Here is a 17302-nt window from a genome sequence, read left to right on the forward strand (position 1 = left end):
TGGAACACATTCCTTAGCCAAACAGCACCTGAGATAATCTACTAACCAGGAGGAGGCCACTGGCTTTAGGAGCAATTGTCTACTTAAAGGCTAATTCATTACAGTAAATCAATGTGCAGGATGCTGGGAGAGATAAAAGTTTAAACCATCTAATGACCACAGGTCATATTCTAATTGCTTCACCATAAGCTTGATCTGGTTTTGCCTTTCCATTCCCCTCCCGCTACCCCGCTGAAGCAACTTTAACTGCTTTAATGTTTAAGAAATATTAATAGATATTTTAAACACTAGACTTCATATAACATTTTTAGCATGTTAGCATTAATCTGTGATTAACCATTTAACTTACTCCTGGGCTCCAAATGCTGCAGGACAGAGGGTATTGAAATGATTCTTAATTGTATTCCACAGAGTGAGAAATGTATGATCAGGATGAGGGGAAAGCCTGGCACCAATGCTGTATTTGCAAATATTCATATTATGTTAACAGTGGCATTTTTCATTAAAAAAATAAACCATTACTGGTGTGCTTGGGAAGTTTATCATAACCCATACACTGAATTTGTTTCCATAACCTGATGAAGTTAAACAGGGAATGGAAAAAGGGAGCTGGGTGCTGGTGGTTCACACCTATGGTTCTTAGCTTCTCAAGAGGCTGAGAGCCAGAGGGTTGTAGTTCAAAGCCAGCCTGGAAAGAATAGTCTGTCAAACTCTCCAGAAAAGCCAGCAAAAAGCCACGCTGGAGACCTGGCTCAACTTGTAGACTATTAGCCACAAAAGCAAGTACAGCAAATATGAAGTTTAGGCTCCAGTACCACCAAAAATTTTGGGGAAAGAGTCTTACTTCATAACAACTGATTAACACCTCTTCCTCCTGAAGCAGATACTGTATCAACATTCTACAACTAGAGAAACTGAAGCTCATGGAAAATAACACACTTTCTCAAGATCAGACTGGCAAAGTGGGAACAGTAGGGTTAGAAATCAGGCCCATGTGATCCCAACACCCATGAGCTTTGTACAGTAATAATAAATGTTTGCACCCTAGCCTAAACCCTTCTGCCTCAAAAAGATGGATCTTGAAATGAAAGATTACAGAAAAAGTTTTGTAATTAGAGTTCACACAAACATACTGATTCATATAACTTATATGGGTATAATGACTGTACTACCTAATAATTGAAAAGATTATGATGGACTAATGAGAATGCGAGATTTAAGAATGTGAAGATCTTGGGCTTGAGAGTGGTTTTCTCGTCATGTAACCACGTGACAGTGTTCAACCCATGTCTCAGTGTTACTCTGACCATAGATGAGACACATCGCTCAACACTGTAAATTTCTCTGCACATTAGTCAATAACAAGTGATCACAACACAATCACAGCACAAATGTTGGGAGGAACGCAGGTCAGTACTGATGCCAGCATGATATTTTACCCCATCAATTATGCTCTTGCACGGTCAGGAAATAAAGAATGCCTAATCCTTAACTTAAAGCTTAGAAGAGATAGGGGCCTGGAATGAAATAAAGACTCATATACATTCTTATTTTTTTTTTCATTTTGCTAGGCTGGAGAAAGAGTTCCAAATTCTAAGAGATGCCTGTTGCAAATTCTGGGTCGACAAATTTCATACTAAGTGGAAGGAGGCATGCTAAGGAAGACAAGGGGTGCAGCTCAGCCTGGACACTCAGCAGAGCAACGGCAAGGGAGACAGACAGGTGACAATGAGCAAGTGGGCTGCCAGCCTAGGAGGATAACAGACATGTGATACACTCGGGCCTGGAAGGAGAAGGAGCTAGAAACAAAGGGGGTGGGACACAGATATTGGCTCAGAACAGAGCAAGACATAGTACACTTGGGCTGCTCCAAATGCTACCAAATGAGTGGTGCTTAGGGATGGGAAGGAAATCAGGAAAAACAATAACAAGTAAATAGTAGCAGGTAGAAGTACGCCCATCTTGGTAGCTTTTCCTACCCTACAACTCTCTGTAGGTGGCAGGGGTTTCTACCCAAGCAGCCTGGATCTGGAAGACAGAGAAGAGCAGTCACAAAGGGCCTGGGGTCAGGATAGAGAAGGAAAACTGGGCATATCCTGGAGTTCTCTGACAACACTATTTGCTTGCAGCGTGGCAGGGAGTTCTAATAGAACCCCATCACTTGAGCCCTCACTCCAGAATCCTATTCAAGTGGGTAGCTAGGCCCAGGGCTGGCTGTATGAGTGAGGCCTGGGTCTTTAGGGTTGAGGAAGGAGGGGCTGGGAATGTGACTTAGCGGTAGAGTGCTTGCCTAGCATGCCTGAAGCCCTGGGTTCGATTCCTCAGCACCACATAAACAGAAAAGGCCAGAAGTGGCACTGTGGCTCAAGTGGTAGAGTGCTAGCCTTGAGCAAAAAGAAGCTAGGGACAATGCTCAGGCCCTGAGTTCAAGCCCCAGGACTGGCAAAAAATAAAAATAAAAAAGAAAGAAAGAAAAAAAGAAAGGAATAGACTGACCTTGGAAAAGGAGCTGTGGCTAGCAAAGCCTATATGGCATTATGAACCTAAGCCAGCAAGGCAGGGGCAAAAGTAGAGACTCACAGCCAGAACACAGGGGCAATCTTAAATCAACTAACTTTGCTGTTATTTGTCACCAATCACTATGGCACACATAATCTAGCTTGCAACTTAAGGTCTAGCTGTTCAAGAGCGTGCGGGCGAGAAGAAAATGTCACAGTGGAAAGTCCCACATTGAATATACACTCGTGTGTTGCCTGAGGGCCTTTCACCCAGGGGCTTTTCACTCTAGGGTGGGCTTCATGAACACGTGGTCCCACAGGGTGTTATTGCATTCGAATGGTGTCCACACATTTGATGGGGTTTGGCATGATGACACAAATCGCCTAAGGACACATTTCTCAGAAGCGTCTCCTCAGTTACATGACACATGACTCTACTTTCTGTAGAAAACACTTTACCAAGGCTGTTTTAAAATTTTCTTTAAAGCATCGAAGAATGTACACTGTGCTGTAGGAGCCAAGTCCCTTTTCATTGCAGTATTAACTCTGCCTTCTTCTCCAAAAAGATCCTACCTCAGAAACTTGGACGCGTGCCGTCCACTGGCTCACCAGTGTGGGGCGCTAAGCCCATCCACGCCACACTCACTGAAGACTGAAGACTTTCTATAACTCCTTTTTTCAAAACCAAAACAACACACACACACACACACACACACACACACACACACACACACACACCTTCCATGTTTCCCACTCATTGCCATGGTAGGTGCAGAGAACTGCCTGCACTGGAAAGCTGCCCACAGGGTTTAGGAGAATGGAATCATCAGACCACTAGGCTGTGTGTCTGGGGTGACAAGACTGCTCTCATGTCTCAGCTATGCAAAGCTCCTCGAGCCTCACGCAGCTGGGGAACAGCTCTGTGTTGCACACTAGTGACATGAAAGCACTGTGTATTTAGCTGTCTCCAGGCAAAAATGTGCAAATCAGGGGGCTGGAGGGCAGGGGTGGGGACCAGGAGGCAGAGGGAGGCTGCCAGCAATTCTGTCCTAAAGAGCTGGGGATGTCTCCACTCCCCACACTCGGATACTTTTGTCTTCTTTGTAGTTCAAACTTTGTAATTTTTAATGAAGCAGTGCAGACTAAGCCCTCCCTGTAATTGAAACCCCAGTTCTAAAGAAAGGATTCTTGGAGGAAGAACAGAAGGGGAGACTGTTTGAGCCTAACACTGAAGATGGTCATGGAAATGATGCTTGAGAAATAAGCATGTGACATTCAATGGAAGGATCGGCAGGCTGTATCTGTCACCAGAGCAGATGTAGAGAGAAAGAAGAGCGACTAGGGGCCGGGAGAAACAAGTCAAAGGAAAAAAGAAAGGGCTCTGCTGCCAAAGCCACACTATATGCAAAATTGTATATGCATATCTATAAGTGAAACAAGATAACTGGAAAATAATATATAAGAATATATGAGAAATAAGATGTTTTTACTATTTCCCAATTCAAAACAAACCAAGGAACAGAAACCTCACCTATTGCTGCTATATAGTTAAACAACTTGAGGAGATTTTGTTGTTTGTTTGGGCATAAACTCAGGGCCTGGGAACTGTCACTCAGGTTTTGGGGCTCAAGGCCTCTGCTCGACCACTTGAGCCATAGCTGTACTTCTGGCTTTTTGGTAATTAATTTGATAAGAGTCTCATGGACTTCTCTACCTGGGCTGGCTTTGCCCTTTGATCCTCAGATCTCTTCTCCTGAGTGGCTAGAATTACAAGCATGAGCCACTGGCTTATCAACCTGAGAATTCTTGCTGCTGTTGTTGTTGATCACAGGTCTTGAACACAGGGCCTGGACACTGTTCCTGAGCTTTTGTAAAAAGCCCAAGGCTAGCAACCTACCACTTTGAGGCACAGCTCCAATTCTAGTTTTTAGATGATTAATTGGAGATAAGTGTCTCATAGACTTTCTTGTCTGGACTGGCTTCCAACCCTCATCCTCAGATCTCAAACTCCTGAGTAGCTAGGATTATAGATGTGAGCCACTGGCATCTGGCTAAATTTTTGTTTTTGATTGAGATAGAATATCACTGGGTCAGGCTGTCTCTGAACTCTGGATCTTTCTATCTCAGCCTCTTAGTGCTGGGATTAGAGGTTGTATTTCTTTTCGTGTGTGTGTGTGTGCGCGCGCGTGCACATGCTAGTGGGATTTGAACTAAAAGCCTCATGCTCTCACTTGGCTCTCTATCACTTGAGCCACACATCTACTTCCAGCCTTTTTTCTGGCTAATTGGAGATCAGAATCTCATGGACTTTTCTCATGGGCTTGCTTCAAACCATGAACCGAATAGCCAAGATTAAAGATGTAGAGCCACCAGGCCCCAGCTGGGATGACATTTTCTGAAATATAAACATCCAGTTATGGAATTGAAGCATTGTATTCCCCAGAGGACTGAGAGCAAATGCCACTCAACTATAAGATGGAAATGCAGTGCCTTTCCTCTGCTTTGTTAATTTGATGGGGTGAACCTAAATACCTTGCTAACACTATAACCCTCATATCATTCACAAGCTTTAACCACCACCCCCTTCACAACTTGACTCCCGAAGGCTTTAAAAACAACTTGAAAGTTTTCTTTATCACACATTCTCTACCACTAAAAAAAGAAAATGCTCCAGAGAATACAAATACAGAGATCAAGGTATTCAGACACAACATGAGGCTCATCCTGAAGCCACACATCTCCGAGTAAAAATCTCCTTTTCTCTCCACAACAATCCCTTCAGATTTCTAATGTTTCCCGGACAATTTGTTTACCAAAGTGCTAAGACCCTACAGATGTTGAGTAAGTTCTTGATAACTCCTACTGTGCCTTAATATTCATCACCTCATTTCATGTTCATAACAACCCAATTAGCAGGCATTTTACTACCCCATTTTACAGATGAGGCTATTAAAGCCAAGAGAGAGGGATTAGAGATTTGCCCAGAGTCCTTCAACAATAGGGGAGAAGGCAAATACGACCCCTCTATCAGCGATTCCAGCGACTGGGTTCTATTGCACACACCGGTTGTGTTCAGAGTTTCCTGCATCCAGTTCCAGTTCATGACCTGGTGGTCCTCGATCCCCCTTTTGGTACCCAAGTAGTAAATACTTGGGACTCCTGGAAACTGCTGTGAACATATTTCTAGTGCACACAACTAGGCTGAGGCCACATCTCTGCACACGTCCCTTACCCTTCCTGGGGGTGGGGCTGCTGGAGGTCCTGTTCATGCAAAGGTGACATAGTGTCTCTGTCCTTTGAGTCCCCCATAATTATACATATGGAATGGGTGAGAAAGATGACTGCTCAGTTCCATCTGTTAGTTATTTTCTTTACAAGAGTAATCATTAAGTTATACCACTTCCCCGTCTTATTGGAACCGACTTATTAAGACACCATTACTCAAGGGGAGTTGGTGGCTAACCCACAGCTCAAAAGCTTGGGTGAGCAAAGAATAGTATGAATGGGCTGTGTTTTCAAAGGCCTAAGCAGCAGATCTAACTGATCCTTTGGATTCGACTTGCTGGTGTTCACTTTGGTATCCACTTATGCCCAGCACTCAGGATATAAAACTGTGAGCAAAGAAAGAATGAGGGTACACTTGTGAGCCTTTCACACTGTTCCTACACAAACCACTGGTAAACTGCCTCAGAGAAAAGCGAGCCACAGAAACTTTTCCAAGATACCATTTCTCTTTTACGTCTTACTTGTTTTGTCTAAATTGTGTGTGTGTAAATGTGTGTATGTAAGGGGGGAAAGGAGAGAAAGGAAAGAGAGAAAGAAAGGGAGAAGGAGGGAGGAAAATAGGAAGGGAGGGAGGGAAGGAGGGAAAGAAGGAGGGAGGGAGAGAGGGAGGGAGGGAAGAAGGGAAGGAAGGAGGGAGGGAGGGAGGGAGGGAGGGAGAGAAGAAGAGACAGAAAATACTAGGGCCTGAACTCAGGGCCTGGGAGCTGTTCCTTAGCTTTTTTGATCAAGGCTGGCTCTACCACTTGAGCCATAGCTCACTTTGGCCCCTTGCTGGTTAACTGGAAAATCTCATCAACTTTTCTGCCCAATCTGCCTTTGAACTGTGATCCTCAGATCTCAGCCTCCTGAGTAGCTAGGATTACAGGCGTGAACAACTGGGATCCAGGCTCTAAATCTCTTTCATAGCCAGAATCTGTTTCGTTTTATATTCACATGTTTTATCCTGGACCTACATAGGAATTATGGTAGGACAAACACACTGTGTCACCATGGATTCAGAGCCCAGTAGAAAACTAAAATATGCCATAGGACCCCACTGGGGGAGGCATTTAACTTTCTAAAAGTCTATGTATTCATTTGCAATGTAGAGTATCTAGGGCCAGGAGTAAGAATACCTGTACCACAAGGCCTTTCTGAGGATGAAACATAAGAATTCATTCACCTCTCCAGTCCACATGACACTCAACAAATATAATAGGCGTCAGAGGGGCATACAGCTCAAGAACAACATGCTTTGCTTAGTCTGGTTACAATCCAGGAGCTTGGAGTTAAGACTGCTAGATTCAAATCCCATTTCAACACTCAGAAATCTGCATCTCTAGCTTTAATTTGATTTATAGTATTTTACAAATGGATCCTCATTCTCTCCCCCACAAAAAGAGAAAGAGAGCAGGAGAGAGAAGGAGGAGGAGAATGAGGAGGGGTTGAGGAGGAGGAAGAAAGGAAGGAGAGAGGGAAGGAGGAAGGGAGGAGACAAGAAGAGTTCTACAAATGAAGATGTCTCAGGAAGCTATGTACATGCACAGAGCAGCCACCCTAAGCGTACAACACCCTGTGGAACCCAATGAACACTACTTCCTTTCCTTTTAAGTGCCCTGGTTTACAGTCCAATGCATAATTACCCTTAAATAGACTCTCTCATGAAATATTTTTACAGAGAGGTGAGCATCATTTCTGAATGCAGAAAGAACCACTTACAGAATTCCCAGATTTAACCTTCCAGTTATACTTTACTTCATCCCATGTAGCGGGGTAAAATATCTGTGAACCAACTCCTAATTTGCTTTATAAATTGTTGGAATGGAATACAAGTGACAGCCAGCAACTCTTTTAGCTGAACAAGGCCGTTTGGTTAGCTACACTGTGGAATGGCTATTTGCTGGGGGCTGTCAGAAACAGAATCCACTGCAGGGTAAACATTCTGATAGATCCATTTCAAAGCCTCCTAACATCTGGAATATCTTCTGATACAGCTGTCTATTAGATTCACTTATCTTCAGTTCTGAAATGGGCAAAATGGTTTCTGAGATTTGGGACTTTATACAACTTGATCTGGGTGGATCCCTTTGGAAGAAAAATGATGCCTCCCCAAAACCTGGAAACAATTTTGGGAACTGGGGTGGGGCCACAGAAAACTTATTCTTCTGTAATATAAGCCCACTCTTGGTTAACAATATGACAAGTTTTGATGGACGACAAGACAGCCCTTTGAATCTTGAGTTCATCCAACAAACAAACACATATCAAGAGCTTAAGCCAGGATCTGATGGCTCAAGCCTATAATCCTAGCTATTCAGGAAGCTGAGATCCAAGGATTGCAGTTCAAAGCTAGCCCAGGCAGAAAAGTCCATGAGACCTGTATTTCCAATTACCAGCAGAAAGCTACGGCTCAAATGACAGAGCACCAGCCTTGGGTGAAAAGGCCAAGAGACAGTACAAGAACTGAGTTCACACCCCAGTATTGGCACCACAGAGTCAGAGAGAAGGAGAGAGAGAGAAAGAAAGAGAGAGAGAGAGCATTTAAGACAACATAGCAATGGCTGTAGGAGCAGGGACGTGGCTGTTAGGACAGATTCTTCTAGTTCCTTACTTACAGCTGTGATAGCGCCATGAAGGAAGAGGACACCAGATGTAGTGAAGCCAGAGAATCCTGGCTTCCTAGAAGAACAGTTCCTAGAGCTGAGATGGGAAGACTAAAAGAAAGGTGATTTAGGAGCAAACCTCTAAGTGCTGACAGGATGGAGGGAGGAAGAAAGAGGCAGGATACTTGCAGGTTAACTAGTGAAATGGCTTTGAAAGGCTAATGCAGGTAGAGGAAAGGGGAATTGCAAAAGCCTAGAGGTAGAAACCGGGGAAGTACATACACAAAAGGAATACAGAATGAAGGGTAGAAGAACCCAGGCAGCGGGAGGCCAGCATGCTGGGCCTAATGGCCACCCAAGACATCCTGCAAGTCAAGAAAGGGCTCAAGGAGCTGGGAATGTGGCCTAGTGGTAGAGTGCTTGCCTAGCATGCATAAAGCCCTGTGTTCGATTCTCAGCACCACAGATACAAAAAAAAGCTGGAAGTGGCACTGTGGCTCAAGTGGCAGAGTGCTAGCCTTGAGCAAAAAGAAGCTAGGGACAGTGCTCAGGCCCTGAGTTCAAGCCCTAGGACTGGCAAGAATAAAAAGGGAGGGGGGCTGAAAGAGGGGGAGTAAGATCACATTTACATTTCCAATAAATTACTTCTGGTGCTCTAGTCCAGGCAGGAGATGATAGCTGACACCAAGATCAAGTCTGCTTCTTAATTTTGCAACATCTGCAAATATGTCTTTTATTTGCATGGCTGGAAGAGTGCTTCTTCCCACAATACGTAGATACCAGGCAACCTAGATATACAATGATAGACATCCTATGATATACAAAACCACCTTTCCTCTTCACCACCATCACTACCACCACCACACACAACCAGTCAACCCTGCTGAGGTAAAGAAATCCAGCTTTAGACCAAGTTGATCATGTGAATGAGCCAGAGAGCATGAACAGAGATGAGCAGCATGAACTGGAGACATACTTAGGAGACACAATCTATAGGATGTAGCAATGAAGACTGGACACAGAACTGGGGGGATGGGGAATCAAAGGACAAAAGACACAAGGATGGGGTCCTCAAGTTTCTCAATAATGCCAAAGAAAGTTTCACCTACAACGTTTCCTTTTTTAGAAAGCAAACGAAAAAACGTTTGTTCTGGAATGTTTTTGCTCTTAAAGGTGGATTAACAAACTAGGGAGAGTTACTGAGGCTGGGAGCCAATCTCCTCTATCACTTACATGTGACAAGCCAGGTGTAATGCAGCCCAACTGTGGCTAGGTTAGAGCCGAGTCTCTAGCCTATGGTTCTCTGCCCTTTTAACTGTGGCTGGTGTAGGTTTTAAACCATTATCAAGGTCTTATAATATTTAGGGAGGGTGTTTAGACAATGATCAGAGGGCTTGCAATGTAGCTCAGTGTTACAGCACTTATCTAGCATATGGAAGGTTCTGTTTCTACTCCTCAACACTGGCCCCTTCAAATAGTAAAAATTAGGGGGGGGGGGCGGGGAGTGTAGTTGAGTGGCAGACAGCGCTTGCCTAAAGGAAAGGTTCCACGTTCAATCCCCAGTCCTGCAAAAATAATAGTCAATTAAATCGTTAAGAAAAGATTAATGCATATTTGGTCTTAGAGGCCTGTCCTTGAACCTGAACCTCTCCCCAGTTTAGCAGCTTCTCAAAGGACCAGGATTACCAAGAAGCTCATTAGAAATGCAAATTTTCCAGCTTCCACACCAGCCCTCACAGGAACAAGAATCACCAGGGGTGAGACTCAGGAATGCGGGTTTCCGCAAGCTCTCCCCTGCTTCCGATCCTGTCAAGGGTTGGGAAGCCCTGGGTTCGGTGCGCTCACATTTTACCCAGAGCAAACGGTGTCTGTGCAGGTACGCCACTGTCAAACCCTCAGCCCTCCACAAGTGTCAAGAAACAGCAAGCTCAGAAAGCTTCCAGAATGTCAGATCAGGCACGGAGCAAGTTTTAGCTGCGGAGCTGGGACTGAAAATCTACTGAGTGGTTCTTACCGACATCAGCTTGCGATAGGGAAGAAAACCTGAAGACTTAGAAACAAACAATGAAAATTCTTCTGCATCTGGAAAAAGGACCCAGTGGGGTCAGAAAGTTGGCCCGATGAAAGAGACAAGTTTTCAACAGCTTCCGGTGGGAGGGCCTTCATGGCTGATGCAGGAAGAGGGTAGACTGAATTAACTTCAGGACCAAGAGAACAAGTGTCCAGAAGACCTAAAGACGACACTGGACAGGGTATGAAGACACAGAAGCTAGCTAGGGCAGCTTTCTAGCCAGGACATCCCTGGCTATCCTCAGATGGTCATAGAGGTTCAGGGAAATTCCAAGCAGGTTTCCAACTCCAGAAGAAAAATCTCCCTGCACATTCAAGAGCTAAAAGTCAGTGCCCCTGATTTTCTATTTTCTACCTCACTACCCAAAAGAGCTTCAGAAATACCCACAGTTTTTATTCAAGTATCACATTTTTTATTCAAAGAGAGCATTTGCCCAAACATCCCAGAAGGAAAACAGAAAGGCAAGAAGAAATAATAAACTAGCTCAACAATGAATGATGTATAAACTCCAAGGGAGTGAATAGCTTATTTATAAATAAGCGTCACTTGGAAAACAAAGCAGGAAATCCAGATGGCAGCATAAACAAGAGGAAAGCAGGAAACTCCTTCATCCCAAAACTGGCGGCGGCGCTGCGCTGCATGGGAAACGGAGCTCGGCCCTCTGTTTGGGTGACTCCAGACTCACACCAGTCCTTTGTGCGCCTGTGCGGTCCTGGGTGAACCACGAAGCTGTAAATATTTGCCCTTCTCCCAGAGCTGGCCAGCTGCTGAGGCTACAGCTGACAGACAGGCCAGGGGCCAGGAAGGGAGAAGATTGGAAAACTTGCAGGCCTGGTGTGCATGCATGCAGGAGGGAGGCTGGGGGAGGGGAAGGAGAGGCAGAGCAGACACAGGCCCCTGGGGCCCCTTTGGGCAAATATGTTCCCCACTCTGCCAGGCCATCTGGAGCAGGGAACCAGTGGCAGCAGGGTCTAGGCCTCTCCCCAGGAAGGCAAAAACACCCAGCTGTTGAAAACATGGCTCTTGCAATTAAGGAAACCAGTCTCAAATGCGGGTGATGTTGTTCCCCCAGAGGACAATATTGGGAAACACTTCTGAGGGATAAAATTTGGAAGCGATATCTACTAGCATCTTGTAGGTAGAGGCTAATACACTACAGTACCCAGGACAGACACCCCCTTCCAATATACACAACAAAGAAATGCCCTAGATAGCATACACACAACAGACTTACCCAGGCCCAAATATCAATACAATTCTGAACCTACCTACCATCTCAGGTAGAATCTGAATGCAGCTCTTTTCCCTGAGAAACTGAGTTTGGACATGTTATATAATCTGCCTGAGTGAGCTTCTTCATCTTCAAGAAGTAAAACAGATAATGCAAGCGAAGTGCTTCCTACAGTGGCTGGCTCTAACCAAATACAGAATAACTGGCAGTCTATGGCTATACTGAGCCTCTGGCACCCAAAAGCTGTGACCCAAGCAAGCAGAAGACTGTTCCCCAATACAGTTCAGTTTCTTCCTCTACAGAACGAGAAGCATCAAACCTCCCTTACTTGATGAAGAGAGAAATGTCTGGGAAGAGCTGAGCACAGGGTCTGGAGCAAAGTCGAAGTTGTTGTAATTACAAAGACCTCAGAAGGTAGGGACAGGCTCAGGAAGGGATCCTGACAATAATTGCAGGTTACACATGTTGAGCGTTTACTCTCTGTCTGGCAGCGATCCTTCTCTCCCTGAAGGAAACAATCTTTTATATTTAGAGAAACTGAGGCACCCTCGAGAACCTGTGACAATTAAGCTCCAAGGTCACCCCGGATTGTTTGCAAAAACCCAAATTGGAAAACAGTTCTAACTCCAGAAGACTCATGCTCAGTAAACACTTTCTCCTTCTTGGGGCCAAGGACCCTTTCATCCCTTCTGAAGTCCTCAAATTAATCCCTTGGAGGGTGTTTGGCTGTGTTTTACTGTCTGACACCCCTAGGGATCATAGCTGGCAACTTTAGAGGGGTTACCTAGCTTTCTCAAGGTCAGCCAATACATTGAGCCTCAAAGCCCACGTCTGAGTCCAGCTTTTCAGCCAGGGGCCTCTGTCTGTCCTGGCGTCCTACTGCATCTGCTAGCACTGGCCTAGGGACAGGGACAGAATTCATCCGGGGGGGAGGAGGCGGGGGAAGGCATCCCTAAGGACAACCATGCTTCCAGATCTTCAGAAAGGGTGAGCTACACCCCCAAGATCACCCAGCGGTTCTGCAAGGCACTGCCCCTGAAGATGTCTGACTCTGGAGCCGCATTTTTCTCCCCTTTCTCACCCAACACTGGGTGCTCAGTTCCCTTTGGTCCCCACAGCCTCTCCCCACCCCTGATTCTATGCGGCGTGGCCCCTCGCGTGCCTGTAGCTAGTAGGGCCCGTGGTTTCCGAGCTTAGGTGGGGCGACCTGCGCGTGGAGACACAGCGGACAAGCACCCACGGAAGGGGGAGGCAGGGAAGGGAGGCTCGGGGGAAGGAGGCACCCCGGCCTCCGAGGCGCAGGGCGGGGCCTGAGGTCACCAAGAAGGGGCAGCAGCGGGGAATGGGGCGGGGGGTGGGGGGGAAGAGGAGGTGTGGATGAGCACTGCGGGCAGAGCTCCCTAACGCCTACCTTGCCCCCCGACGGCGCGGCCACGCATCGGCTGAGCGAGTCGAGGCGCGCGCTGTACTCGGTGAACTTCTTCTGGTAGCGCAGCGCGGTCATCTGCAGTTCGAGCTGCGCGGCGGCCAGCTGCGCCACCAGCGACTTCTCCCGCTTGCCGGCCCGCAGCGCCTCCTTCTTGAGCGCCTTGTGCAGCGCGCCCAGGCGGGCCTGCAGCGCGCCGTTGTGCGCCCGCAACGCCCGCGCGCAGCAGTGGCCGCCCGCGCGCTGCTCGCCGTGCGTCAGCGGCAGCCCGCAGCCCTCCTGGCAGCGGCCCACGGGCCGCGCGTCGCACGCGTCGCGCATGTGCGCCTCCACGTCGCGCCGCAGCAGCACCTGGCCGCAGCCCGCGTGGCGGCAGCGCGCGGGCGCGAAGTCGCAGCGCTCCAGGTGCTCGGGCAGCTCCTGCAGCTTGACCACCCGGCCGCAGCCGCGCGCCGCGTGCGCGCACTTGATATCCAGCTTGAGGATCAGGCGCTTGAGGGGCAGGACGTGGTTGAGCTCCTTGGCCGACAGGCGACCGCGGCAGCGCGCGGGGCAGCTGCCCTCCTGCACCACCCAGGGCAGCACGCAGCCCGCACAGAAGACGTGGCCGCACGGGGTGGTCAGCGGGTCCTCCAGGACCTTGTGGCACAGCGCGCACTTGAGGTCCGGGTCCACGTCGCCATCGAACCGGTCCAGCTCGAAGCCCATGGTGGCGGCCGGGGCCCGGGGTCGCCTCCGGGCGGCCGGCCGCCCCCCTCCCCTCCCTGCGAGGCGGCCCAGACACGCCGGCTGCTCCGCTCGCTCGCCCGCCCGGCCGCCCGCCCGCTCGCTCGCTCTCCCCGGACTGAGCCTAATTGCTCCAGACTTCCTCGGAAAATGCCCGAGGAACAGGACTCCTCCGGCCGTATATGCGGGAGCGCGAGCGCACGCGCATCCTGCCCCGGCGGCCTCCCGACCTCTGCCTGCACGAGCGAGGAGGCAGGAGAGGCAGGGGAGACCCCGAAGCCTGCGGGTCGGGGCTGATATTTCGGGTATACGACAGCCCAGAACTCTTTCTAGGGAATTGTCTCCACTCTCCTGGAGTTTTGGCTACCGGGGACAAGAACACCCAGTGACCTATCGTCCCAAGGAGCTCGAAGCTGCCACTTCTTCCCAAAAGAATTTTTCGGGAGCCCCCCTTGCACAACAGATCACTACCACCCCCATCCCACCCTTGAATTTTTTTTCATTCACTTTCCCTCCCTCCTGGGACTGCTGCCCGGCGCGAAAATTATTCGGGTCCCGCTATTTCAGTACTTACGGCCTTTAGTTATTTCATTGCAGGGAAAGTTACCCAGGCTGCTCAAGCTCCAGCCGAAACTTCAGTTGGGACTCTGGAGTTTAGCCGGAGCTCGGAGAGCGAGTCTAAGGGGGGCGATTCTGTCTGCAGGGACCAGAGCTGCTCGCCAGCTGTCCGAGTGGGAGAGGCCGGCGCGCTGGCTCTGTCCACTACATCTCACACCTCTGAAGAGTCTGCACTACAGTGTGGTGTGCTTTGGGCTGGCACTGCTAAGCGGATCCTCTTGAAAAAAAAAAAAAAAAGCCATCAGTGCCCTGTAAAGGGAGAGAATGCTCGCTGCTTTTTTGAAAACTCCAGTGCAGGACCCCGCCTGAGCCTGTCACCCCCATTGAGCATAATTTCTTGCCTGTTTGGCCTTTTCTAGGTATACTGTTTGGGGTATACTGGTTTTTGTTTTGTTTTGTTTTGCTCCATCTTTTTTATTGGGGAAACTCAGACTAGAGAAAGACAGCGGCGGGAGGGGGGGGCGGGAGGGGGCAGGGAGGGGGGAATCCCCGTGGGGGGTCACTGTACATCAACGTTTCAAAGACTTACACGTGGCCGTATACTCTCATCCCTTGATTTGGGGGGCAGGGTCAGGGAGTCCCCACATGGAGAGTAACTCCCCTTCCACGCACCGTGTGCCTATCCCAATCCGTGAAGTACCACTGGATTTTTAAATCCTTCCCATTCACAGATCCAGACTCTTGAAGGGTAGTTTTTCAAGCAGTACAGCCAGCCGGGCTGTGTAAGAATACTTTCAGGATTCCAACCTAAGTGGAAAGTTCATAGCATCATCCCTACATTTGGTCAACTTTTTTTTTCTTTCAACCTCCCAAGGCTCTAGACATTCCTAAGAAACACGAAGTCAGCATTGGTGAGAGTGAAATCAAGTTATGGAATTCTCATTTGGGATCTGCTGCCAGATTCTCAGCAGCCAAGCCAGAGAGTAGGAACTGGGTAGTGTTGAACGCCTGTCCGGGCTCCCCAGCCTGGAAAGTGGGATTACAGCGTCCGTGTTGTCGAATTGCTTTTACTTCTCTCCTTGATGTGCCTGCGAAGGACCAATGACCTTCACTATTGAACTGCTTCATTGGAGTGAAAGAATTGCCTTGATGTCCATAAAGATTACTTGTTCTGAACTGACCTTTGAAAAGTTGTCACTCACTAGATTTTGCAGTGCATGGTTGAGATCACCGGACAAGAGTTTCTTTCATCAGCGTTGGTGGCATTTGTTGGTCTATTTAGGATGCTTTCTTCTTAATTGCTTTAATTAAGTTATGCATTTCTTTGACAGGATTTCTCATGGGGTGGAATATTATTTATTGGCCTTTGTTCCGATAAGCTCATGCCAGTGAATCCTCCAGAAAGCATATTTATTAAGCTTCTCTTGGGCTCTCAGATAATGGATAAGAAACAGATTCCTTCAGAGAAGGTGTGTGGGCTTGTCAGTTTCACAGAGGATGCTTGTGTCAACATGGTGATAATCTTCAGACCAAACTGGTTTGGAATAACAGGAGATGCTCTGCAAGACACCTTAAATGAGAAATCAGTGCTCACTCTGGATGGAAGATTCTCTTTAGAGCTGGCCTCTACCTCTTTGTTCCTTTCCCTCCTTCCCAGGTGACAGACTGAGAGACTGGATGAGCCACCTCTGCTGAGGCCAAGGAAGCTATTGCCTGTTGTCTCTAGGCCTCTTAGACAAAAGGAACATGGCTCTCCTGAGCTACTCCTCATTAGTTAATTTTAGGACTAGTGTTCTCAGGGGTCAGCAAAAACCAAATCAAACAAAATCCACCATGTAGAATGTCAGGGCTGGGGGACTGTGCACATCACTCCAAAGAGAGTGACCTGGAGACAAGTCTATAAAGAAAAAAAAGGCATCCAGGCAGCACTGCTCCATTTTGGCACTGGTGACTGATGAGTTGAATAGTCCTACATCAGGAGGATTATCCTCTTCATAGTAGGATCTTTAGCTGCATTTTTGGTTGATGATCACGAGATACAGTAGCCACTTAGCTCCTCCGTCCCCTGGTGTGACAGCCAGACACTGAGAGTGTCCCCTGGGGGGATGAGGGGGGGGGGGAGAAAACCTGTCCCGGATAGAGAACCACACAGTTTTCTAGAGCTTCTGCTTATTGTTAAAGCCAGACACGTCTGGCAGCCCAGAGAGTAGGATTCTGTGACCTCAGCAGGTTACAGAACCACCAGTATGTGCAGCCCAGTGGGAAGGGTGTGGCATTGGAAAATGGAGGCACCAGGCTCGCAAATACAAACAGACACTGCAGGAAATCAGACCTCTAGTGCAGTGCTGTGGCAGATGTTGAGTTATAGATTTAAGCATCCTTTTTTTTTTCTTTTTTTTTTTTTGCCAGTTGTGGGGCTTGGACTCAGGGACTGAGTGAGCATTGTTCCTGGCTTCTTTTTGCTCAAGGCTAGCACTCTACCAATTGAGCCACAACACCACTTCTGGCTTTTTCTATATATGTGGTACTGAGGAATCGAACCCCGGGCTTCATGTATATGAGGCAAGCACTTTTTCCACTAGGCCGTATTCCCAGCCCCATGCAATTTCTTAAAACAGATTAAAATCATAGATTAAAAATCAGCCTTTATAGATCTAACACTGATTATTTCAAAAGTATGTGATTATTTACATGTGGATGAATTTCTTCTTCTGGTATGAATTTCTTCTTCTTTGTTACTTGCAAATTTTTTTTCTTTTGGGCTAGTCCTGGGGCTTCCACTCAGAGCTCTGGTGCTGTCCCTGGGGCTTTTTGCTCAAGATTGGTGCTCTACTGCTTCAGCCAGTATTCCACTTTCGGCTTTTGGGGCTGCTTCTGCTTCTCCTTCCCCTTCTCTCCTCCTCCTCCTCCTCCTCCTCTTCCTTC

The 17302-nt window shown here is 47.7% G+C and overlaps 1 protein-coding gene across 1 annotated transcript in view; it reads right to left on the reverse strand.

The window, feature by feature from the left end:
- Window positions 1–13906, reverse strand: part of Pdzrn3 (PDZ domain containing ring finger 3) — a 203002-nt gene extending 189096 nt beyond the window's left edge. The window contains exon 1 of the mRNA XM_048356167.1: window positions 13079–13906. Coding sequence (XP_048212124.1) covers window positions 13079–13801 — 723 coding nt within the window. The 5' untranslated portion in view covers window positions 13802–13906. The remainder of the gene's footprint in view (window positions 1–13078) is intronic.
- Window positions 13907–17302: the final 3396 nt, after the last annotated feature.

The sequence above is a fragment of the Perognathus longimembris genome, chromosome 10 (assembly GCF_023159225.1).
Source record: "Perognathus longimembris pacificus isolate PPM17 chromosome 10, ASM2315922v1, whole genome shotgun sequence".
NCBI classification, from domain to species: domain Eukaryota; kingdom Metazoa; phylum Chordata; class Mammalia; order Rodentia; family Heteromyidae; genus Perognathus; species Perognathus longimembris.